This window comes from Diceros bicornis, chromosome 28 (genome assembly GCF_020826845.1).
Source record: "Diceros bicornis minor isolate mBicDic1 chromosome 28, mDicBic1.mat.cur, whole genome shotgun sequence".
Classification (NCBI taxonomy): domain Eukaryota; kingdom Metazoa; phylum Chordata; class Mammalia; order Perissodactyla; family Rhinocerotidae; genus Diceros; species Diceros bicornis.
Genome location: NC_080767.1, coordinates 5,227,025 through 5,252,151, shown reverse-complemented (window position 1 = coordinate 5,252,151; position 25,127 = coordinate 5,227,025). Strand labels below are relative to the sequence as shown.

At 39.7% G+C, this 25,127-nt stretch overlaps 1 protein-coding gene across 5 annotated transcripts; it reads left to right on the top strand.

The window, feature by feature from the left end:
- Positions 1–1,003: 1,003 nt before the first annotated feature.
- On the top strand, positions 1,004–24,734 carry LOC131393102 (maternal embryonic leucine zipper kinase-like). Of its 5 annotated transcripts, none has more exons than XR_009215859.1 (4): positions 1,004–1,083; positions 2,753–2,851; positions 22,530–22,626; positions 24,118–24,734. XR_009215859.1 is itself a non-coding variant. In XM_058523537.1 (4 exons), the coding sequence occupies exons 1-4, from the start codon at positions 1,057–1,059 to the stop codon at positions 22,572–22,574; spliced, it is 258 nt and encodes an 85-aa protein (XP_058379520.1). In that variant the 5' UTR covers positions 1,004–1,056; the 3' UTR covers positions 22,575–22,910. The 5 variants fall into 5 exon arrangements, 1 of the variants encoding a protein (XP_058379520.1); XM_058523537.1 differs by lacking the exon at positions 24,118–24,734 and adding an exon at positions 7,337–7,423 and having other exon boundaries at positions 22,530–22,910; XR_009215862.1 differs by lacking the exon at positions 2,753–2,851 and adding an exon at positions 7,337–7,423 and having other exon boundaries at positions 1,017–1,083.
- Positions 24,735–25,127: the final 393 nt, after the last annotated feature.

The following is a 25,127-nucleotide window of genomic DNA, read 5'->3' as shown; positions in this document are numbered from 1 at the left end:
TGGAAAAGGTTTTTGTCTTCAATTTGCTGTTAATTTACTTTCTTAGTGGTGTTTTGCTGTACAGAAATGCAACTTTTCCTTTTGTCATCTGTTAGTCTTGACAGTTTTTGGTTTTGTTGTCCTGTCTAGAAAGATTCTAATAACCACCCATGTTTTCTTTAAGGACTTTCATGGTTTTGTATTTGCATTTAACTCTTTAATCTGGGTGGAATTAATTTTGATGTAGACTGTGAATTACAGTTTAATTTTAATTTTTCTTAAATAATTACCCTGTTACCCTAGCATCATTAAAAAGTTTTTTCTCTGCTAGGGGAAATGATTGTATCCTTTCCTCTGAATTGTGGGGGGTCATGCAGAGGTATTCAGTCACGGATTAGTGTTTAACGGGCCGCTGGTCTTATTTTCGGTTGATGACTTGGTGACTGTAATTTCTGAGCGTACCGGGTTGTAAACATGTGTCTCCTGAGTCTCTTCCATTCTCCAAAGAGGCACTTGCCTTAGAGGGTGGCTCTCTTCAGTTTCCCTCAATGATTGTGAATTCTGCCTTATGGATGATACGTGACCTGTTTTTAACCACAGCCCGTGTGCTGCCACCAAATGTGCTTTTCTGCTGCTTCATTTTGTCAACTGATAATTGCTCTGAGATTATAAACTAAACTTTGCTTCCGTGATACAAAAAGGGACGACACTGTACCTGCTGTCCATTTCCTCATAGTGCAGACCCCAAAGCCCTAGCACGTGTGCGTTTCCCACTGTTACATGCTCTGTGCTCTAGTCCTTCTCTGATATGTGGCTAATTTAGAGGTGACAATAGTATTTAATTTACTGGATTTTCTTCTTTAAGGCAAGAAATGGATTTCTTATGTTATTAATAGTGTTTACCAAATCTTATAGTTGGATGAAGTCTTCAAGCTTGGAAGTAAACCTCCAGCATCTTGTTACCTTAGAAATTTGTGTCAAGGCTCATTGAACCTAAATCTAAATCTCTTAAATGCTTTTTTTTTTTTTCTGTAGAGAAGGAAATATGAGGTTCCTAAGTGGCTCTCTCCCAGTAGCATGCTGCTTCTTCAACAAATGCTACAGGTAAATTTTTTCATTTATTTTTAAATAATAGGAGTCTGTTGCAATTGTTTGATCCAACTTGAAGGCGTCTGTGGTGCTGCTGCGTTTGGAGGACAGACCGTTTATCTGTTAGCCTCAGAATTCCATTCACTGTGTCTGCCGTGCAGACATTCTCTGCTACACGCTGTCTTCATTATGTTGCAAACGCGTTTGTTTTAGACCTCTGCTGTATGTCTTTGCTGATGGGGTTTTTCGTCCTTTTTTTTGAGCACTGTCTGTTTTCTCTAACCATTTCTCGCTCTCACTCTCGTACGTTAGATACACGGTACATACTGAATAAATGCTTGAATAAGCTGATGTACAGCTGAGAGGGCGCCATGGTCTAGTGCAGTGGTTCACAACTGTAGCGTGTCTCACAATCGCCAGACGGGCTTGTTAAAACACAGATTGCTGGGCACCACCCCCAGGGGGTCTGATTCAGTAGATTGGGGGAGGGCCAAGAATCTGCATTTCTGACAAGCTCCCAGATGACACTGATGCTGCTGGGACACGCTTTGAGAACCGCCGATTTAGTGAATGGCCTCTGAGGGTGAAAGACAGGAATGCTCAAATCTCGATATCTGCCCTGCCAATCAGTAGGCACGCCACCTGACCTAGTTCTGATCCACGAAGTGGGGATTCTGAACTGGGCCTCCAGCTATGGGGTGTGATGAGGATAAAATGAGATTAACAGGAAACACTTTGAACATATGAGTACGTTATTAGTGCAATATTTTTTTCATTAATATGTCTTCAGAATATCTCCTAGTTTTCCCATCTATTAAGCCATCTCCACTTTTTATTCAAAGTTTACCTCAGGCTCACCCACCTTGATTAAGTAGGGCCAGACAACCACATCTCCACATGAGATCAAAAACACCTCAGGGGCTGGCCCCGTGGCGTAGCAGTTAAGTGCACGTGCTCCACTGCTGGCGGCCCGGGGTCGGATCCCAGGCGTGCACTGACGCACCGCTCATCAGGCCATGCTGTGGTGACGTCCCACATAAAGTAGAGGAAGATTGACACGGATGTTAGCTCAGGGCCAGTCTTCCTCAGCAAAAAGAGGAGGATTGGCATGAATGTTAGCTCAGGGCTGATCTTCCTCACAAAAAAAAGAAAGAAACCACCTCAGCCTTTCTTCTCAACTCCAAAAAACTTAATCTCTGTTGATTAATTTTCCTCTGCTCACATTTGAAAATTACAGATGGAAAAGAAAGGTGTGCTTTTCAACTTGTCCTCTGCGATTGTAAGCTTGTCGGAGGTAGAGATTGCATATTCACTATGAATGCCCTGCATTGTGCCTCCTCGAATGTTAAATTGGTCAATATCTCCTGTGAATAGGTTTTCCAGCAAAAGACTATTCCATCATACAATGGATTGACTGAACTTCATCAATAATGTCCATGCCAATGTCAATGTTCATGTTTGTTAAACATTTTTCTTGTAAGCCTGTGTTGGTTGCTCTAGTTTTCTTGCCTCTATTGATTTTTTTAAAGAATTTATTCCAAAGCCATTTTAAGGTCTTTGACAGCGTTTTTGTGATGATAAAGTTTAACATCTGTTCTGATGAATTTTGAGTTCTCAGGAGGAAAGGAGTTCTATGTTCTCTATTTGAAACGTTAATCTCTAGTTACTTCTCAATGGCCACTAGGTGGACCCAAAGAAATGGATTTCTGTGAAAAATCTGTTGAGCCATCCCTGGATCATGCAAGATTACAACTGTCCTGTTGAGTGGCAAAGCAAGACTCCTGTAAGTGAAATGAAATGCAGTAGAATGTTTTTTTAAACTTTGTGTGGATTCAGGACCTACAAAGTTGTGGTCTAAATATAAAAGAAAATGTATTTTGTAGACTTATTCATCAGACTGGCGTTTGGGAGACTTGTAACCTAATTATATATTTGCCTGTTAATCTCTTGGACAGTGGTTCTTAACCCAGGCTGCACATGAGAATCACTGGGACCTTTAAAAAAATGCCTGCGCCCCATCCCAGAACAATTAACGGATATTTTTAAAAGCTCCTACGTGTTTCTCATGTGTAGCCAGGATTGTGAACAGTGCTCTGGGAATCACGGGCAAGTTACTTAACTTTGCCAAACCTATTTATTCCTCTGTGAAAAGTACGTTAAACCAGTTCTTTCTGCTTCCTAGAGCAGTTACGAGGTTACAGTGGTTCTCAAACTTTTACGTCTGAGGACCTTTCTATGCTCTTAATATTTATTTATGGATTCACTTAAAGGTAACAGTAGTAAACCTATTACATTTTATCAAAAATAAATATTTTTATGAAAAATGACAATTTTAAAAATAAATTTAGCAAGAAGAGTAGCATCGTTTTACATCTTTGCAAATTTCTTTAATGTCTGGCTTAATAGAAGACTCTTGGATACTCATCTGCTTCTGCATTCAATCTGTTTTGATATGTTGTTTTGATTGAAGCATATGAAGAAAATGCAGCCTCACACAGATAGGTCGTTAGACAAGGATTTTAATATTTTAAAGGAGAAGTATTTAATAGCCTTTTCAGATAATTGGGGATTTTCTCTGATAATCCACTAAAACTTCTGCAGTGGAGTGGGGTATGTGCGTGGGTCAACAGAATAGCTCGGAGGTATGTCTTGGACACGCCACAGTGTAGACTTGGTACAGCTGGGCAGTATTTGCTTTCTGTGATAATCACACCAATAGACATAAATACTCTCCCTAGTGGCCAGCTGGTCTTGGAAAAATAGACTATGCTTGTATTTAGCCCCTTCTCCCTAGTCTGCCCACTGTTTGGCCATATAGCCTGAGCTGAAATCCTTCCTGATTCTCCTGTGACCGCTGGCTCCTGAAATTTCCCTTCTCTTGTCATGTCAGCCCTTCATGACATCTGTAATATCTGTTGAGCAAATACAAGTAGAGCCGCAACTTAATTCTACCGACTGTCCACACTGAGAGCCTAGGAACAGCGGCCGGTGCAGGTGTCCGAGCAGTGCAGCAGCAGGGCCGGGAAAGCTGTGATGTGCCCCTCGTGAGGTGGAGAGGGGTGGTGCAAATGCCCGTGTGCCACCATTGGGGGTCACCATTTCTCCATGTGTGGGAGGGCTCTGCACATCTGCCCAGCCATGCTCTTAATAGGATAGGGGACACTAGTGTCTGCAGTGGGACAGATGCCAAAATGAAGGAAGCCTCTGATTTCAACAAGACAAAAATGATTTTAAATTGTCACAGTATAAAGTAAAATGCCTAGTTTTGAGTGTTCCGAAAAGGTATATAATTTTCCTTACATCTCTGTATAATAATTGCTAATATTTATGGAATACTTGCTATAATAGAACAGTGTACTGTTATAGTAAGGACCCTCTGTATATGATCCTGCAGTGTAATACAGATAGAGCCCTTCGGATAGTACCTGTAAGAGTCAGTGCTGTTCTGTGGGCTTTATGTTTTTACCTCATTTAGTCCTTGTGCCAACCCTCTGAGGTAGATACTCTTATTGTCCCCATTTTGCAGATGAAGCACCTGAGACACAGAACCATGAAGTAACTTGCCCGAGGTCAAACAATAGTAAGTGTAGAGCCAGGATTTGAAACCAGACAGAAGGGCTCCAGAATATAATGGATCTGAGGGGTCAACTAGTTCAGTCTCAGGGCCTGTATCCTGCGTAGCTATAGCCTTTGTGACAAGCATTGTTGGTCTGGTCTCTTTGGGAATAGCGTGGAGCCGAGTCATGGAGAGGTGGCATTGTGGTAGAAGAAACCTGGGCTAGGAATGAAAAATGCCAGACACGGGCAGATCGCATGAATGTCTCTGAGTCTTCATTTTCTCAGCTCTGATCTGGGTGTTCTAATGTCGGTCTCCTAGGTATATTTGCGTTGTGTTTTGCTGTTTATAGAGTGACTTTATGTGTTAGGTCATTCATCTGTCTTGCCTGCCTCACAGAGCTGGTGCCGGGATCACATGAGTTATACACAGAAGAGCTGTACGGGATTATTGTTGCTTTTCGAAGTATTTGCTTTTCTCCCTCAGTATCGTGTTTCATTAAGAGTGAACTATAAAAAGTAATGCAGATTTACTTGGATATTTAAAGTATAGATGCTATTCGATAACTCTGTGCACGATCTTCTATCCTTTTCACACATAGCTCTAGTGCTCAAGTATTGTATCAAATGAAAGTTATATTCAGTTCTATCTTCTGCCCTACTGAACAGGAAATGCAGTAGGCATGGATAATCCAAAATCATTGGTTAGCTTTTGGTATGCATTTTTGTACTGAATTTAACTTGAGCTTGTGTGGCTGAGAATTCAGAGTACTCAAAGTATTGAGCCTCTTTGGAAAACCCAGCTTGAGATAAGCCATATTTTTCAGACTTGGGTGTCTTGTCCCTACTCCCTCGTTTCGTTCTTTCCAGTTCAAGAGCCCAGCAAAGAAAATAGCACCTGCTTCCTACCCTTCCCTCCTTTCCCACACACACCTTGTGGTAAGGTCAGAGCAGGAGGCTACAGGAGAGAAGGAAGGTTTTTTTTTTAGGAGAGTAACTTAAGATCTTGGAGGAAACCCCCAAAATCTTTCCCTTCTTGCTCGAGCAGTGATGTCAACAAGGAGATGCCCAGCTGGGTGGTCAAGTGTCCAGGCTGCTCAGGTTGAGCCCTTCCTGAAGCGGGAATCCACAGTTCTGGGAGCTGCCAAGGTCAAAGCAACACGATGAAAATGTATTCTTAGCATTTCAGACTTGCATGGTACCGTTAGTATGAACCTTGTGGTCTCCACATTCTCCGTAACTCATGAGGTTGTGCTCGTACCAGCCAACCGTGCAGGTCACTGTCTGTTCTGTTCCTCTGTTTTTATGATGGCAGAACGATTGAGCCCGTTGTTACAAGTGTGGTGTCCGGAACAAGGGAGGATCGTCATATTGCTCTGCCTTGTGCTGGGCAAAGCTCTCTTGGCATATTACGTTGGGTTCTGAACACCTCACCTTGACGGTCAGTGACAGCCTGGACTGTGACTAAAGAAAGGGCCAAAGCGGTCGGCGGGGTTAATCATTAAGACAGTGGTTCAAAGAACTGGAAAAGGGAAAACTTGAGAGGACAGGTTGTCTATAACAGGAAGATTCAGATTCCTGAAAGGCTCTTATACCAAAGAGGAAATGGAATTATGACTGTTGGTGAAAACAGTTCACCGCTTTTCGAGGGCCCACTCTGTGTAGGTGTCGTGCTGGGCGCTCCACGTGTGTTACATGTATTGCAGGCCAGGTGCTATCTCTGTTTCACAGGCGATGAAACGGAGGCTCAGAGAGGTGTAGTAGCGTGCTCGAGGTCACGCGGTTGTTCAGTGATGTCACAACTATAACCACAATCTGTCTAATTCCAAAGCCTCTTGGCTGTCACATTGTGCCGACTCACGGTGGGTAGGGATCACAGGGAGACAGCCCTTGGGGGCAGGAGGGAGAAGCTAACCTTCCCAGCTGTTCTGCAGAGGACTTCCAGCAGAAACTGAAACGTCACTTATCGGGGCTATTGTGAAGAGAATTCTTAGGTTGGAAAAATGACTTTAAAATTACACTCCTTATGATCTCTTCCCGTGTGATTTTCCGAACTCCTGGTCCTGGTCCAGGTGAGGCCCTTCCTGCCTTTTCATTCTCCGTGATCCTTACTTTGTTCTGAGAACCCTCTTCTGGCCCCATCTTTGGTGAGGTCCCATCACGCGGGCATCCGAATACTTGTATAATTTCTATCCTTAAGCAAAGTAAAGTTTGTAGAGAGGCCGTCCCACTTCTTTTTCAAACTGCTTTGCAGTACCTTCAGCGTGATGATGATTGTGCAGCATCCACGGCACCATCGCGAGGGCTCCTCGGGTTGTGCTAAACGCAGACATAACCTGAGGGTACTATGCTGCAAGTCTGAGCCACTGACTTGAGGTGCCTGGATGACTGCTCTTTGATGAAAACGCCAGTGCGGGTCTTGTGACAGGGGAGGATAGAGCCCCTTGGCTGCACAGCAGAATTTTAGCACTTGATCAGATGATGATGGGGATGTGAAGGGCTGGGAAGAGCTCATCTTCTTGAACTGCTGATTGTCATCTGCTTATGTCTTAAAAAATCACGGAGAATGTTTATTCTTACCCAAGAGTTTGACGAACTCGCGTTTACATATTGGTGTTTGATTTTACAAGGTAATTATGGTAATTCAAAAATTTCAGAACAATAAATATTTTGTAATTTTTTGTTAGTAAAGTTTATAAAATTTTTTTTGTAGCTTATTCACCTTGGTGAAGATTATGTCATGGAACTTTCTGTACGTCACAGAAACAACAGGCAAATGATGGAGGATTTGATTTCATTGGTAAAAAATACAGCATGAATTTGAGAGTAATATCTTTTGTCTATTCTTTATTTATCAGTACATTAAAAATAGTATAGCATTTTTCAGACCTATGATTTTATTATGGGTGTAAATATTGCACTTATATTTATGTATGATTTCCACTCTTTTCTGATGTCTACTGCATACCCTTTTGAAAAATGACATTGATTAAAGAGAACTATAGTGAAAAAAATTCAGAAACAGAACAAACTAGTCCAGAGAATTGGCAGAGTTCTGGTTTTGACTACATCAAATTCTCGAACATGAAACTAGGATGCTGCTGTAGGAATAAGGTGAACACAGAGCCATTTTCTTCTTACCTAAAAGCAGCCCTGTATCACGTCACCCCCAAGCTTATGAACCAAATACATGAAATCATTATTGTGATTTCTGGTGTTGGGTTGTTTTAGCTCTTTCAGATGCTTAATGTCTAGATGGCAATGTGTTTTTTCCTAGAGATAGAGGCATTCCCGGCTGTCTCTGAGAATAATCTCACGTGATAGGCAGGGGCTGCACCCACATTTGCTCCTGGTTCAGTACTGTGTCTCTCATCACCTGTGATTTCTGTTTGTTTTTTCTGTTTTCTAACTTGCAAGGTAAAGGCCTTAAGCAAATTTTTTTTTTACTAAACAAAGCTTTGCTAAGCCACAGTTCTTTTTAGTGAAGAGGCGATATAAAGGAATTCTTTTTTTTTTCAATGTTAACTTTTTATTGAAGCATAACATACATACAGAAAAACACACAAATCATAAGGGAACTGCTTGATCAGTTTTCACTGAGTGAACACACTCATGGAACCAGCTGCTCCATAACCAAAACATTTTCAGAACCCCAGAAACACTCCCATGTCCCTTCTGGTCACTATCCTACCAAGGGTAAAGGAATTCTTTGGAATGACATAATAAGCAAAGGCTCTGGAATATGTCTGAAAAACAGAATGATAATTTACTTTTCCATAGAGTGGAAAGAAATGGCAAGAATTGGGAACTGTTGCAAGATATGTCAGGTCCTTAGTCTTTTACAATGAAAATCTGAATTTTCCATAAAAGCAACTTACAAAAATTGCATGACTTTCTTTGGGATGATCTTTAATAGATGACTATATTTCAGATACATAAAATTTATTTTAAAATTTTTATTATAGAAATTTTTAAACACCTATGGAAGTAGAGAGAATAGTATAACAGTGATTTTCAATGTACTCGTCATCCAGTTTCAATGGTTATTAACATTTTGCCAATTTTATCTATAGCCCAGCACACTTCCCCATCTGCCCTTTCCAGCTAGGGTATTTCAAAGCAAATCCCATACGTCATGTCATTTTATCCAGAAAAAATTTGGTATGAGATCCACGAACTTTTAAACTCTGAATCTTAAAAGTAGCATACTCAGAATTTCAAGAATCATTGAAAAAAAAAAGTCTTTAAAATAGTATCCTTTATGTGGTCCCTACATAAAATTTTCAAACTTAAAAGTGAAATGGAAATAGGAATTATTTCCTTTACTTCTGATACAGAAAACAAAATGGATAATGAAGCATGGTAGAGATTGTTTTCTGGTGTTACATCTCTCTGAAAATCTCAGTTATTCTGACGGCTAGGCATGGCCAACATCAAGAATGCAGTGAGGAAACTCATAGTTTTTCTCCTTTTGTACTCCTCCCTCACTCTTAAATGCCTCTTTATACTTGTTTTCCAGTCTTGGGGATGTTCTTGCCAGCCTTGGCTGAGCACTGGAATCCCCTGGGAACTTGAAACTAACCCTGATGCCTAGGTCCCACCCTCCGAGGCTGTGATTTCATTGGTCTGGGGTATGGCCTGGGCATCAGAATTTATAAGAGCTTCCCAGATGGTGGCAGTGTGCAGCCAGGAGCTGAGAAGTGCTGCTCTAGAGTCTTGCCATTCAAAGTGTGGTCTAGGACCAGCAGTGTCAGCATCCTGTGGTGCTTGTTAGAAATGCAGAATCTCAGGCCCCATCTCAGCCCTCCTGAATCAGAATCTGCATCTCGATAAAATCCCTCAGTGATTCATATGAACATTCAAACTTGAGAAGCGTTGGTCTAAGTCAGTGTTTCTCAATGGGGGGTGCTTTTGCCCCTCAGGGGACATTTTTGGTTGTTACAACTGGGGTGTGTGTCTGTGCTAGTGGCATCTCGTGGGCAGAGGCGAGGGATGCTGCTAAATATCCTACAATGCACAGAACAGCCCCTCGCAACAAAGAATGGTCCAGGTCCGTGTCGGTAGTGTTGAGGTTGAGGAGTCCTGGTCTAGACAGTCTCAGAGGATTCACGTTGGTCCTAGGTACTTGCCGGTTTAAAGAGCCTCAGGAAAAGCAGGTTTGGGATCAGCTGTGTCTCTCATATTTTTTCTGGCATCTGGGGAGCTCTGCCTTTCTTTTGGGGCTGGTTAGACAGGACAGAGAGATATCAGTTTAGTGTGCTCCATGCTGGTATGGTGCTGCTGATGTTTGTGCAAAGAGAGAGAAAGTGTTATTCCCAAACAATGAACTCAGAGAACTCCCACTTTATGTTATATACATGAGCACTCTGAAACTGGTTTTTGTATGCAGAAGGGAGAGTTCCCCATCTCATGATTTTGAGCTATCTATTGTAGCCCTCCTGAGATTCCCAGCAGTGGTGCTAGAGCATCCGCCTCATTGCTTTCCTTACTTTCCCCCTATTCTTCCCGCTGTGAGCGGCTCCGGGTTGTGGGAGCCGCCCGTCATCTGGTAGAGGAACCTCACCGAGGGTCACATGTGCAGACGAGAACCTATTCAGACCAAGACAGATCCCTTTCCCACCCCTGCAATGCAAATACCCGGGTATTCTGGTGGCGGAAGTTTAAAGATTGAGGGAGGGCCGCAGGAGCAAGGTCATGGGAAGGCTAGTGGGCCACTCCTCAGTTTCCCAAACCCTCTGTACCAGGAGCTGCGCCTCCTCAGTGCAGGTGCCTGGGCAGCTCTTTAGCGTTTGGTTCAGTTTAACTGCCTGAACAATAACTGGGCATTTAAAAATATTTTAGTTTTCTAGAAATGAAACTTTCTTTATAACAGGTAAGCCTGTTGCTTTACTTTCAGACATTTGACTTTCAAAAGAGGGACCTGCCTTACAGATAAGGGAGACGTTGGTTGTGTCAGACTTGTGGATTGACGTCACTTGAAAGTGTAACTAATGTGTTGATTTATCTGTTATTGATCACAGAACTCCCCTGTGCATCTTATGTAATGCATAGCCTGTAGTGGCTGTGGCAAAAAAGTTATAAAAAGGATGCTTTTTGGCCTGGGGAAAAAGAGGGTTTAGGGGATGACTGTAAAACTCCTAGGCATGTTTAGAAAACTTCATCTAGAACTCTTAGCACTGTCCAGGTGTTGTGTACAGTGACTGGGTTATGCCATTGTTGATGAGCAAGTGGCACCTTGTTGCTGAGCCATTGTCGCTCATCAGTTTATGGCCTCTCTTTCCAAAAGGTGGCTTCATACATGAGACCATAGATGTGGGAGGTGCGGGAAAAATCTTTAATGTAGTTTTTGGAAAGTGGAGAGTGATTATAACTATATAGTTTTCACCCAGTTCCCAAGTACCTTCTCCATGAAACCTTTTCTGTCCTTCCTTCCCCCGACCCTGTCTGGATTAAAGGCAACATTCTTTGATAATTTATCATAGTAGTTTACCCATCTCCTACTAGGTTGGTCCATTATGTAAACCTCAAAGCATATACTATGATTGTGGCCATCTAAACTGTCATGAACTCTGTCATCCTCGGGTGAGAGGGTGGAAGATTGGTGGCAGAGACCATATTGTCTGTTTGAACAGTTCAGGTCTGAGAAGATTTGTCCCTGAATTAGAACAGTGGCAGTGGGACTGGAGGAGAAAGGATGTGGTTAAGAAATTCAACTAAAGTTGCCTGGCCAGGTTAACTAGATGTTGGGAGAAAAGGGAAGGAGGGAGAAATAAAAAATACAATTACACTCCATAGTCTTAGAATTTAGGGTATATTTGGTATACCCTTAGTTTATACAGGGGGACAATGTTTGGGAGTCAAAGATTCTCCTATCTAGACTTCTGTTTTCTGTACTGAATGGTGAGCTCCTTCAATATACGATCTCTCATTTGTTTCTGCTTCCAGGGCCTTGCCCTGTGCCAGGAATACACTATCTTAAAAATTGAGTCATGGTGGTGGTGTCTCTTAAGTTCTTCTGTGTTTGAATAGTCAAAGAATCTGAGTCTAGAAGATGTCACCACAGGTGATGAAAATGATGTGGCTGGATTAATTGACCAGGAATGGTGTGTAGACAATTCATCAACAGGTGTGGCTACTCCCCAAACACCACAGGTTGGCTATTTTTATTGCTAAGTAAAGAAGGATATGTTGTCTTGATTACAAAAACATCTAGGCTGTAACATGAGAGCTAATATGTTCTTGCAAATTTAATGAATTCCTATGCTGTTGGAAACATTAATGAGAGATTGTTAGAATATGAATGAAAGGGAGGCCAATTATTTCCAAGTTGAAGAAAGCCAAGATTCCAGTTTGGAGCACTTTACCACCCCCCCCCCTTTTTTTTTTAATGAGGTATAATTTACGTGTAGTTAAATGGTTAAATTCACCATTTTAGTGCACAACTCTATGAGTTTTGACAAATGCATAGTTGTGTAACCACCACCAAATCAAGAACAGTTCTGCGGCCCCCCAAAATTCACTCATGCCCCTTTGTAGTCAGCTTCCCCTTCCCCCAACTCAGAGCAACAGCTGATCTGTTTTCCTCTCCTTTTGATCATCTTTTTCTCCTACTTGGTGTTGGTCGAGCATCTTGAATGTATACTTACTATTTTTCCTCCGCTCTCTCCAAGGGGGCCAGCAGAGTGGCCTCCTTCCTTCCGCGTGAAGTACAGCAGCGGGTGTGCATGTTTCTGCTCAGGGAAGCTCACCAGAGACTCAGAGTCCAGAGTTTTTACTGGGGGCTGGTTACACAGGCACTTTGCCTGTGTGATCAGTCACAATCATAGAAATTCTAGACTTCAGAAGGAAAGCAGGTGTTCACCATAAATCACACTGTGCAGTCCGTACAACCTGGTGTAGCAGGTTTCAGTGCCCCAGACATACGAACAGACTTATCTTCGTTGGGAACGTTTTAAGAGCTGAGTTCCCAGAGTCCAGCCAGGACCACTGTGTTAACTCTTGTGCACAGCAAGGCCCCTGGTACATGTGTGTGACAGTTCTACAGGATATATACTTAGGAGTGGAATGAGTATCTTCAACCTTACCAGATAATGCCAATTTTTCCCCAAAATGCTTGTACTAATTATATTTCAACCAGCAGTATAAGAGTGTTCTCATTGCTCCACATACTTATCAATACTTGATATTACATACTTATCAATACTTGATACTTGTAGCTATTTAATATTTTCTAATCTGGTGAGTGTAAAGTGATATCTCACTGTGGTTTCTTTTTGGTGAGGAAGATTGGCCCTGAGCTAACATCTGTTGCCAACTTTCCTCTTTTTGCTTGAGGAATATTGTTGCTGAGCTAACATCTGTGCCAGTCTTCCTCTGTTTTTTTGTATGTGGGACACTGCCACAGCATGGCTCGATGAAAGGTATGTAGGTCCGGGCCCAGGACCCAAACCTGCGAACCCCAGGCCATCGAAGTGGAATGTGCGAACTTAACCACTATGCCACCGGGCTGGCCCCAATCACTGTGGTTTTAATTTGTACTTTTCTGATTACTTAGGCATCTTTTCATATATTGATTGGCCAGTGGTATTTCCTGTTCTGTGAAATGGTTTTTCATATGCTTCACATATTTTTCTATTGGATTGTTTCTTTTTTCTTGTTTTCTTGAAGTTCTTAATTTAACAAAGGTTATGTGTGGCAAATATATTATCTGAGTTTGTCATTTGTCTTTTTGCTTTGATGACAAAAGTCATTAATTTTAATGAGTTAGAAGTTGTCAGTATTTTCCTTTATGGTTTGTAATTTTTGTGTCTTTTTAAAGAAATCCTTCCTTATGCAGAAGTCATAAATGTATTCACATATATTGCTTTTAAAAGTTTTAAACTTACCAGTACCATGCTGTTTTGATTACTATGGCTTTGTAGTATATTTTGAAATCAAGGAGTGTGATACCTCCAGCTTTGTTCTTTTTCCTCAGGATTACTTTAGCTATTTGGGGTCTTTTGTTGTTCCATATAAATTTTAGGATTCTTGGCTCTATTTCTGTGAAAAATGTCATTGGAACTTTGATTGAGATTGCATTGAATCTGTAGATTGCTTTAGGAAGTATGGACCTCTTAACTATGTTAATTCTTCCAATCCAAGAGCATAGAATATTTTTCCATTTCTTTGTGTCTTCTTCAATTTCTTTCAACAATGTTTTATAGTTTTCAGTGTACAGGCCTTTCACCACTTTGGTTAAATTTATTCCTAGGTACTTTATTCTTTTTGTTGCAATTGTAAATGGGATTGTATTCTTAATTTCTGTTTCTGCTACTTTGTTGTTAGTGTACAGAAATGCAACCTGATTTTTGTATGTTGATTTTGTATCCTTTCTTATTGATTTATTATTTCTAAAAGTTTTTTGGTAGATTCTTTAGGGTTATCAATATATAAAATCATGTCATCTGCAAATAATGACAGTTTTACTTCTTCCTTTCCAATTTGAATCCCTTTTATTTCTCTTTCTTGCCTGACTGCTCTGGCTAGGACTTTCAATACTATGTTAAATAAGAGTGGTGAAAGTGGGCATCCTTGTCTGGTTCCTGTTATTAAAGGGACAGCTTTCAGTTTTTCTCCATTGAGTATGATGTTAGCTGTGAGTTTGTCATATATGGCCTTGACTATGCTGAGGTACTTTCCTTCTATACTCATTTTATTCAGAGTTTTTGTTCTAAATGGATGCTATATCTTGTCAGTGCTTTCTCTGCATCTCATGAGATGATCATGTGATTTTTATTCTTCATTTTGTTAATGTGATGTATCACGTTGATTGATTTGTGGATGTTGAACCATCTCTGCATCCCTGGAATAAATCCTACTTGGTCATGGTGTATGATCTTTTCAATGTATTATTGTATTCGATTTGCTAGTATTTTGTTGAGGATTTTTGTATCGATGTTCATCAGTGATATTGGCCTCTAATTTTCCTCCTTTGTGTTGTCCTTGTCTGGCTTTGGTATCAGGGTAATGTTGGCCTTGTAGAATAAGTTAGGAAGCTTCCCCTCCTCTTCAATTTTTTGGAAGAGTTTGAGAAGGAAAGGTATTAATTCTTTGAATATTTGGTAAAATTCACCAGGAAAGCTGCCTGGTCCTGGAGTTTTATTTTTGGGAGGTTTTTGATTACTGTTTCAATCTCCTTACTGGTGATTGGTCTATTCAAATTCTCTATTTCTTCTTGATTCAGTCTTGGAAGGTTGTATGATTCTAAGAATTTATCCATTTCTTCTATGTTATCCAATTTGTTGGTATGTAGCTTTTCATAGTATTCTCTTATAATCTTTTATATTTCTGAGGTATCTGTTGTAATTTATCCTTTTTTGTTTCTGATTTTATTTGAGCCTTCTCTCTTTTTTTCTTGGTGAGTCTAGCTAAAGGTTTGTCAATTTTGTCTTTTGAAAGAACTAGCTCTTGGTTGCATTTATTTTTTTTCTACTGTGTTTTTAGTCTCTATTTCATTTATTTTTCACTCTGATTTTTATTATTTACTTCCTACTGATTTGGGGCTTTGTTCTTCTTTTTCTAGTTCCTCTAGGTGTACTATTAGATTGTTTATTTGAGATTTTTCTTGTTTGTTGAGGTAGGCCTATATTGTTATGAACTTCCCTCTCATAACCAGTTCTGCTGTATCCCATAAATCTTGGCAGGTCTTGTTTTCATTTTTGTTTTAATTTGTCTCCAGGTATTTATTTCTCCTTTGATTTCTTCATTGACCCAATCATTGTTCAGTAGCATTTTGTTTAATCTCCACATATGTGTGGCTTTTCTGATTTTCTTCCTGTAGTTGATTTCAAGTTTCATACTGTTGTGGTCAGAAAAGATGCTTGGTATTATTTCAGTCTTCTTAAATTGATTGAGACTTGTGTTGTGGCCTAATATGTGATCTGTCTTGGAGAATGTTCCATGTGCGTTCGAAAAGAATGTGTATTCTGCAGTTTTGGGATAGAATGTTCTGTATATCTACTAAGTCCATCTGGTCTACTGTGTCATTTAAGGCCAATGTTTCCTTGTTGATCTTTTGTTTGGATGATCTGTCCATTGATGTAAGTGGAGTGTCCAAGTCCCCTACTATTATTGTGTCTATTTCTCCTTTTATGTCTATTAATAATTGCTTTATATATTTAGGTGCTTCTATGTTAGGTGCATAGATATTTACAAGTGTTATATCCTCTTGTTGGATTGTTCCCTTGATCATTACGTAGTGCCCTTCTTTGTCTTGTTACAGTTTTTGTTTTAAAGTCTGATTTTATTTAGTTAGTCAGTCTGATATAAGTGTTGCTACTCCAGCTTTCTTTTCATTGCCATTTGCATGGAGAATCTTTTTCCATCCCTTCACTTTCAGTTTGTGAGTGTCTTTAGGCCTGAAGTGTGTCTCTTGTACGCAGAATATATATGGGTCTTGTTTTTTTATCCACTCAGCCACCCTGTGTCTTTTGATGCGAGGATTTAGTTCATTGACATTTAAAGTAGCTAGTGATAAGTAGGTGCTTATTGACTTTTTTTTCTTGTCAGTTTGGTGAGTTTTGTTTTTCTAGTGTCCATTTCATCTAAGTTTTAAAAGACAATGGCATAAAGTCAACAGGAGGATATTATGATCTTGTTAATATCTGTACTATCTGTTTATGTCCCCATTTTCATTTCTAAAGTGTATTTGTTTATTTGCCACTCCTTCATTTTTTGGATCAGTCTTGCCAGAGTTTTGTCAGTTTTATTAGTCTTTTCAAAGAATCAATTTCTGGCTTTGTTAGTTCTATTATATTGTTGTTTCTATTTTGTTATTTTCTGCCCTTATTTGTCTATTAGATCAATCTTAGTAAATTCTACTGTTAAATCTTCTGTGTCCATACTAATTTATTGTCTGCTTGATCCATAAATTTGCTTGAGAGTAGGATCTGTTAAAAATCTTCTAATGTGATTGTAGTTTATGATTTTCTCTTTGTAGTTTTATCTGTTTTTTGCTTTATATATATTTGAAGCTATATAATTAGCATATAAATTCAGAATTTTTATCATTTATAGTGATTCTTTTTATTACTAGTAATGCTTTTCTCCTTGAAGTTTGTTTATTTCTCTGATGTTAAGATAGCTATATTGATTTACTTTTGGTCATTTGTCTAGTATATATTTTTTCATTTTTTTATTTTCAATCTTTCATGCCCTTATATTTTAGTTATATTTCTTTAAAACAACATAGAGCTCAATTTGGTATGCAAACAAAATCTTTGTCTTTTGAGTTGAGAGCCTGACAAACTTACATTTATTTTGATTACTAATGTATTTATCATATATCTGCCATCTTATTTTGTGTTCTCTATTTTTCCCACTTTTTCTGTAATTTTTCCCATATTTCTTGCTTTTTATGTTAATATTCTCTCCTTATTCCATTGGTTTCTATTTTACTTCTGTTCTTTTAATATTTACTCTAAATTTTTAACATGCTAATTTAACCAAATATAAAGTTAATTTGTGTCTTTATTTTCCTTCCAAACATATGAAGTCCTTAGAACACTTAATCTCTGGTCACCTTCTCCTAGATTACACACTATTGATCTTGTTTATGATTCACTGTGCTTCCTATATATAAGGATTTATATCTTTAATAAATTTGGAAACTCCTTGAAAAATTGGGGTTTTTTTCTTGTCTCTAGTATCTATCTCTGGAATTTAGAATAGACCTATGGTAGACCATCTCACTTCATTTTCTATTTATCTTAAACTCTCTTTCATATATCCTATATCTTTTTCTTTTTGGAGTACATTCTGGATAAATTTCTTCAGATTTATTTCCCATTCACAAATTCTTTTTTTATTTGTATCTAATCTGTCTATTTGACATGTCCATTGAGTTTTTCATTTTTATCAGTACATTTTTTTGTTTCTAGAGATTTTTATTCTTTTTAGAAACTAACATTTTAGTAGTCTTTTCTCGTGTTTTCAGTTTCTTTTAGTTTTAAACATATGGACATATTTGTGTTCTATATTTGATAATTTAATATCTGACATCTTTATGGGTTTGATTCTGTTTTTTTTTTCTGTTGACTTTTTTTCATGGTGTTTGTGTCTTTTGCAAATATTTTTATAGGCTCATTTTTCTTGGTACTCTGTGGGAATTCTTTGAGGCTTGGATTGAAGCTTAGGTTGTGATGGATTAAAGCTTTTCTTTCAGATAGAAGTTGTGTTTGCTTCTACCACACTCCTGAGACATAACTGACTTAAGACTAAAGTTAAATTTTTGGCTTGAGATTTCCAGAACCACGCAGGTAGTATGAATTTGGGCCCAAACCTTTGTGAAGACTGTCCTGTGGTTACTTAGAAATTATTAAAGGAGACTCTTTTTTTCTTCCAGAGCCAAGGCCAAGACAGATACGTTTTCTTGCCAACTCCTTTGCAAGGCAGATTTATATTTAATTCCCCCTTTTGATTTAGTTATAGCCCCTGCTGGCTTTATAGGGGAGCTCTGGACCTGACTTAGCACCTTGCATAGGTCTAAGGCTTCCGTGGCTGTTAAAACCCATGCTGTTGATTATCCGAGATGGTAGGTAAATGCCCTTATGGTATTTTAACGTGGGTTTTCTGCCCTAATCGTTGAGTAAATCTTTATTTTTTGGTGCATATTAGAGACAAACCATGGCAATCTAAGTATGGGAAGCGATTCTTAGGGATTTATTTCTGGCCATTCTCAATATTACCTAGGATCTGGGTGTGTTTGATTAAACACTCAGCCTGAAATATGTTGAAAATTACCTATCAATAGAACAGACTAAAGTGATCTTCATGTACTAAAGAGCACTGAATATACATTTTCAAATTTCCTGGTATTGCCAATAATATCCTTTTGATAGTATTTTATTTTAATAAAAATGGTGCAAGGTAATTTGCAAATGATTAAGGCATATTGTAAAGAAATTGACTTTTCTTCTTCTTCAGTGTGCTTTATTCAGTAACGTTTTTTTCCAGTTTGCCAAGCATAGGACAGACTCAAATGGTCTGGAGACTAAATCATTAACTCCAGTGTTAGGCGGAGCATCTGCCAATAAATTAAAGAACAAAGAGAATATATATACTCCTAATTCTGCTGTAAAGAATGAAGAGTGCTTTGTATGTCCTGAGCCAAAGACTTCAGTTAATAAGAACCAGCATAAAAGAGAAATACTCGCTACACCAAATTGTTACTCTATACCCTCAAAAGGTATTTGCTATGTGGATTAAGCAGTGGTAAAATACCTTCAAATTCCATTCTTCTCACCATGCTAAATAAACATACAGCAGGTCAGAAATGACTAGCATCGCTCTCAGGAATTTCTAGAAGCCAAGCTGCTTTTTATCATATGTTATTTGCATTAGTTGAAATGGAAGCATATTATCAACTTCTGATTTTTCTTAAATGATATTAAGTTTTTCTCTTTTTCACATATGTCAAGTTGAATCATAGCATCATAGAAGATCAAAGCTGACAGGCAAGTTAGAGCTCCTTTAATCCCCCTGCCTTGTCACAACTGAAGAACCAGGGACTCAGACAAGTGATTTGCCCAAGGTCATGTGTCCAGGTTTGAACTTGCCCCTTCGCCCCCATTTATAAGGACTGAAGTGGAAGTCTCTGCTGAGCCCTTCACACTCATCTGGATCTCCAGTTCTGGTATCTGATCCTTCTCTGCCTGTTGTATCATTGCCCATACTCCAGCATATGGGATAAATCCGTGATGCCCTTCCAGATATGTGTATCTTTATCCAGATATTACAACTCTCTCATTTCCCTTGGTTTCCTCTTCAGGTTACTCACCACCAATGATTTAAGCTGATTCCTTTATGACCTCAGTGTTTTGTTTGCTGGCCTCATCTGGACACATTCTGTTTTGTCCATGTGCCTCTTAAAACACAGTGCCCAGAAGTGAACCCAGTTTTCCAGTCCTGGGTCTCACCAGGGTAAGACAGGAAGCGTCAGGAGAGTAGAGACTCTGTCTGCCACATTTATTGCAGCATCACTTAGTACATAGTAGGGGCCACGTCTGTTGTCTGATACATAGTAGGTGCCCCATGCCTGGTATATGGTGCGGGCCATATCTGTTGAATGAAGGAATGGATACATTAGAGCCTGAAGAGATTTTATTTACTGTGATCTAGACTCTGTCACTTTTTTAAACGACCTATAAACTTTATTAAAAGCCTTTTTTTCCAGCGTTTGTGACCTACTATTGTTTTATGTTAAGACCCTCATGAACCCAAACTCTGAAACATTGCCATGTGAACTGCTGCTAATCCACATCCTGCCATCATGCTCCCAGTTTGCTAATGGGGCTGATAGGCATTGGATCCAGAGGTCTGCTTCTTATACATAAAGATATTCTGAAAATCTTTGTCAGAATATTTGCTGAAAGTTCTATTATTATGTTAATGGAATTTTCCAGTTCATCAACTCAAACACCACTTTCCCCTAAGTTGTGAGACTACTTTGGTGTGACATGTGTTTGTGTGTGGCTGCCTGTGGTGGTTATGAAGGTTCAGTCAGGTAACATCTGCATGCAGTAGGACCTCAGTGGTGGCTGCTACTGCATCTTTTCCTAACGAGGGGGGTGTCTCTTTGTCTCCTGTTATTTCTCTTAATATCGCCACAACGTCCTGTGTGAGTCAGGGGGTTGGGCAGGGAGATAAGATGGACCTTAGCTCATTGAGGGCTGTTGTTTTTAAGCCTTTGATGCTTTCAGTCCCTTTTATTATTGATAAATTTTACTTTTTATCTAATTCTGAAGGTTTTGAAATCTGGATAGTTTTAGAATTTATAATCTTAAGGTGTCATCAGTTTACATATCTTGTCCCTGTGAGAAAGATTGTGTTGGTCAAAAGCTATGACTGGCCGTTTTTCTTTAAACATAAGAGACGCAAGTGGCTAAAGCCCCAGTTGAGAGCTCCCATTAGTGCTCTCTCTGCATTTTACTTTTACTGAGTCATTTTGACATAAGCATTAATTTCTCCTTTCTGAATCCTGTACAATCCAGTCAGTGACAATTTGCTGAAGGGTAATTATGGTAGTAGATACTGTTAGTATACAAAGATGAAAGCTGTTTTCACAGATGTTATTATTATTATTGTTTTTTGTGTGTGAGGAAGATTAGCCCTGAACTAACATTTTTGCTGAGGAAGACTGGCTCTGGGCTGACACCTGTGCCCATCTTCCTCTACTTTATATGGGACGCCGCCACAGCATGGCTTGACAAGCGGTGTGTCGGTGTGCACCCGGGATCCGAACCCGCGGACCCTGGGCTGAAGTGGAGCGCGCAAACTTAACCAGTACGCCACTGGGCCAGCCCCACACAGATATTATTAATTGATCTTATTTTCTAGTTCTTCTGGAACCAGTGAGAATAGTGCTGAGTAGTCATAAACAAAACCTTCCATCTTTTTAAAAACTTGATATCATGTATTTATTATAAAGTGAATATTATTACAACTTTTAGATCATAAGCAAAAAGTTAAGTAATCAGTGGTAACCAGATTTGTTGTTGCAGGTTTTTCACAAACTGTCTGGGATACAAACACCTTGCTAGAATAAGCCACACAACTCTGGAGTAGGGAATAGAACAATAGCCAAAGCTCAAGCCTCTTTAGAAACTGTTGTCAGGCTTTCACAGGGGATTGTTCTCTTAGCCTAACAGGAGCTGAATCAGGCTATGAACTGAATTAACACCTCTCAATACTGTGTGAATTAAAGGTATAAATTGGGTCCTTGTATAAATACAGATTGAGTTTTATTTATAGAAAAGACAATCAGTAATCATGAAATCTGTATTTATGTGATCTATTTATATTTTTCATATATTTATAATAAAATCATAAGCACAGCTTCAGTTTTGCAGTGAAGAAAAAGAGAAGCAACATGTGCAAAGAAAAATGATTCTGTTTTTATTATAAATCACACGGAAGCATTTGTTTTTTTGTGTGTGTGAGGAAGATCAGTCCTGAGCTAACATCCGATGCCAATCCTCTTCTTTTTTTTTGGCCGAGGAAGATTGGCCCTGAGCTAACATCCATGCCCATCTTCCTCTACTTTATATGGGATGCCGCCACAGCGTGGTTTGACGAGCAACGCATTGGTGCGTGCCTGGGATCCAAACCCATGAACCCCAGGCCGCCAAAGTGGAGCATGCGCACTTAACTGCTTGCGCCACCAGGCCGGCCCAGAAGCATTTCTTTAAAGAATTAGAGCCTTAACATCACTGGCCAGGTGATTACAATATTTCTGAGTCAATGAACAAGGTGATGTCTGCATTATTGATAGTGTTGGGGGAGGAAGAGTATCCTCTACCCACTCAGGGTCCTTCCTAGCTGGGCTACAAATTAAATTGACATGAGACTGAATAGCAGGAGAAAATCAAACAAAGTTTAATAACGTATACATGGGAGAAACCACGGAAACTGAGTTTCTCAACAAATGGCAGAGGTTTTCACCTTAAATAGATAAAGACAAAGGAGGATGTTGGGGATGGGGGGTAGCTATGGGGGATCTCAGAGGGGAAGACGACAATTCACATGGAGATGAAAATGCAAATGTTTGTCTGACAACTCTTTACAGGGCCACCTAGAGAATGTGTCCTGGGAGAGACAGAATTTTTGATAAGATTGACTTGTTGGTGCCTTTCCTATCACAGCATCTATTTTACATATTACAGCCATCATATGGTAGTGGCTCCTTCCTGTAACAGGCCTTCTATGTTAAATTCTTTAGGCAGTTTGGGAGGGGAAGTGCAAATGTTCTTCAGAGAAAATAAGGTAAAGAGACATATTTTGGGGTGGCCAATTTTGATCTCCCACAATAGAAATTTTGAAACCATAGTGTCAGCTACATTTAAACCAAATGTTTTCTTTTTTTCTAATAGCTAGAAACCAGTGCCCGAAGGAAACTCCAATTAAAATTCCAGTAAATTCAGCAGGAACAGAGAGGTTAACGACAGGTGTCATTAGCCCTGAGAGGCGGTAAGTGTTCTGTTTTTCAGACTCTTTCATCTTTAGCGTATGTAACCACATTTCCTTCTTTCATATCTGATAAACCTGACTAAGATAAACCATCATGTAGATTCTGTTGGAGACTGTAGGAATGTCTGTCTGACTGTATGAGGATGGTTTGTGGTGACAAGAGATTTTCACATATTGAGGTATATGCGGTAACTATTTGGATTCAAAACTGATTCGGCTTGAACTAAAAAGCCTGACTTATGGCCTATCAAACGTGCAATGTACATCTGCTTAACCATTAAAGAATACACTCTCTCAAGAATGCATACTTCCCCTCCTATGCCCTATTGGTAACGCCCTATTGGGAACACCAGCATCAGTCCCTTTCCTGACATCACCGTCACATTGACCTGCAAGTTTGCAATTGAATACCTCTTTGAAATTTTGATAAAAATTTATCCTGGGTGTGTTTAATGTATGTTCTTTGTTCTAAAAAGATATAAGACTGTACTGAAAACCAGGCTTCTCCGGAACACTTTCTAAGGCCTTCCTGGGTTATAATCCTCACTCTGGCTCAAGTAAACTCACCTTATTTCTCTTATCTATAGAATGGTCATTGGTTATTTTGCGTCGACAGTGGCCATTACGGGAGCTGATGCCACTGCCTTCCTTATGGGGTAGAATTGTGAAACTCATCAGCAGTAGGACTGGCACCTTATCTTAAATACAGCAGGCTGGCAACAGTGGCCCTGGCCCCAGCCACATGGTTCCCTCTCTAGGGCCCATATTACCCTGCACTTCTGCCAGTAGAGTATAGACACCCACTAACAGCATCGCTCAGATAGTAAAGATACTAAAGGGTGTTTCCAAGAAAACCCATTCGTCTTGCATAAATAGTTCTGCTGCATAGATGACCCTTCATTGTCTTCTATAGCTATTTTTTTAAGCAGGATCCATTGTGAGGACAGTTTGGGAATTAGAATGGGAACTATGAGATGATACTATGGCATTATTGTTAATTTTCTTGATGTCTTAATGGTATTGTGGTTCTGTAGGAAAATGCCCTTATTCATTGGTGATGTATGCTGAAGAGTTTCAGAGTGAAGTATCATGATATCTTCAAGGGGTTACTTTCAGATGGCTCAGCAAAGATATCTATGTATTTACTGTATTTATTATCTGTCTATATATGTGGAGAAAGCAAGTGTGGCAAAATAGTAACAACTGTTGAATCTAAGAGGATATTTGGATTTTCATTGCACTGTTTGTTCAACTTTTCTGTATATTTGACATTTTTAAAAAAAGGAGGGGAAAAGTAGTTTTGCCAAGTGGCAGTTGGCGGGGGGAAGGGTGATAGCTACTTTCTAGTGGGAGATGGCCTTTGTGCTCCTGAGGAGGAGTGAGGTCGTCTGGCCCTGGCATACCTGAGTGAGGCTCAGCTAATGCACAGCCTGTGGGGGCCCCAGCAGGCAGGAGGCCCAGCTCTACTCATGGGTATTTCTGTTTTTTAAGGTGTCGCTCAGTGGAAATGGATCTCAACCAAGCACATGTAGAGGAAACTCTAAAAAGAAAAGGAAACAGTGTTTGGGAGCCTTGAGAGGGGGTTGGATAAGGTGATCACGGTGCTCACCAGGAGCCAAAGGAGGGGCTCGGCCAAAGACGGGCCAAGACAACTGTTTCTGCTCATCCTGGTAAGTGGAGCACAGAATTGATTTCCACTCCCACTTGCCACCCAAAATAGGTGTCCTTGTGCTACACCCAATCTACACAACCCTACACAGCAGCCCTGCAAAGATGTACCTGGGGCAACACTGTACCTCCAAAGTAGATTTCCAGAAAGAACCACCTCACCAAAGACAAACAGGCATTTCACAAATTTCATTACCAGAAATCCTCATATTTGTTAATAGAAATTCATCCCTAAACATAATAGGACCAGAGCAAAAAGGGTGAAGTGGAGAAAGAAAACCAGCAAATTTGGGAAAAAGGAAACTCTTACATCTTGAGGAATAATCAGTTGTTTCCTAAAGACCGTAATCTTAGACTACAGGTTCAAACAGCTGAACTTCCCATGCATGTCATAAGCTAAACACTAAAACAATCACTATCATCTGCAGAAGAAGGCATGATCACATACATTTATCTTTGGGGGTTTACTTTTTCCGAATTTGATAGTTTTCCTTCTTTGTTAGACCCTTTTCGCTCCTATCCTATAGTTATATGAAACCAAATATAGTGACAAACGTGGTTAAATTTGTAAAACCGGATAAACAGCCCTCGTGGGAGGTGGGCCCCTTAGCTACCTGCATGAAAATAAGAGGAATAGCTAGCCTGGATTACGAAGGGCTTAACATTCAATGGCTTCCAACCCTAACATTCTTTTGTGCCCTGCAAAAGAGCTAAGTATTACATGGGTCCAAATTAGTCCCAGTTATGCAGGACGGGCAACAGAAGGCAGCAAAGCTGAAATGCAGTACAGCCCAGAGTCAGAAGTCTAAGGCAGTGGTTCTCGAACTTTAGTG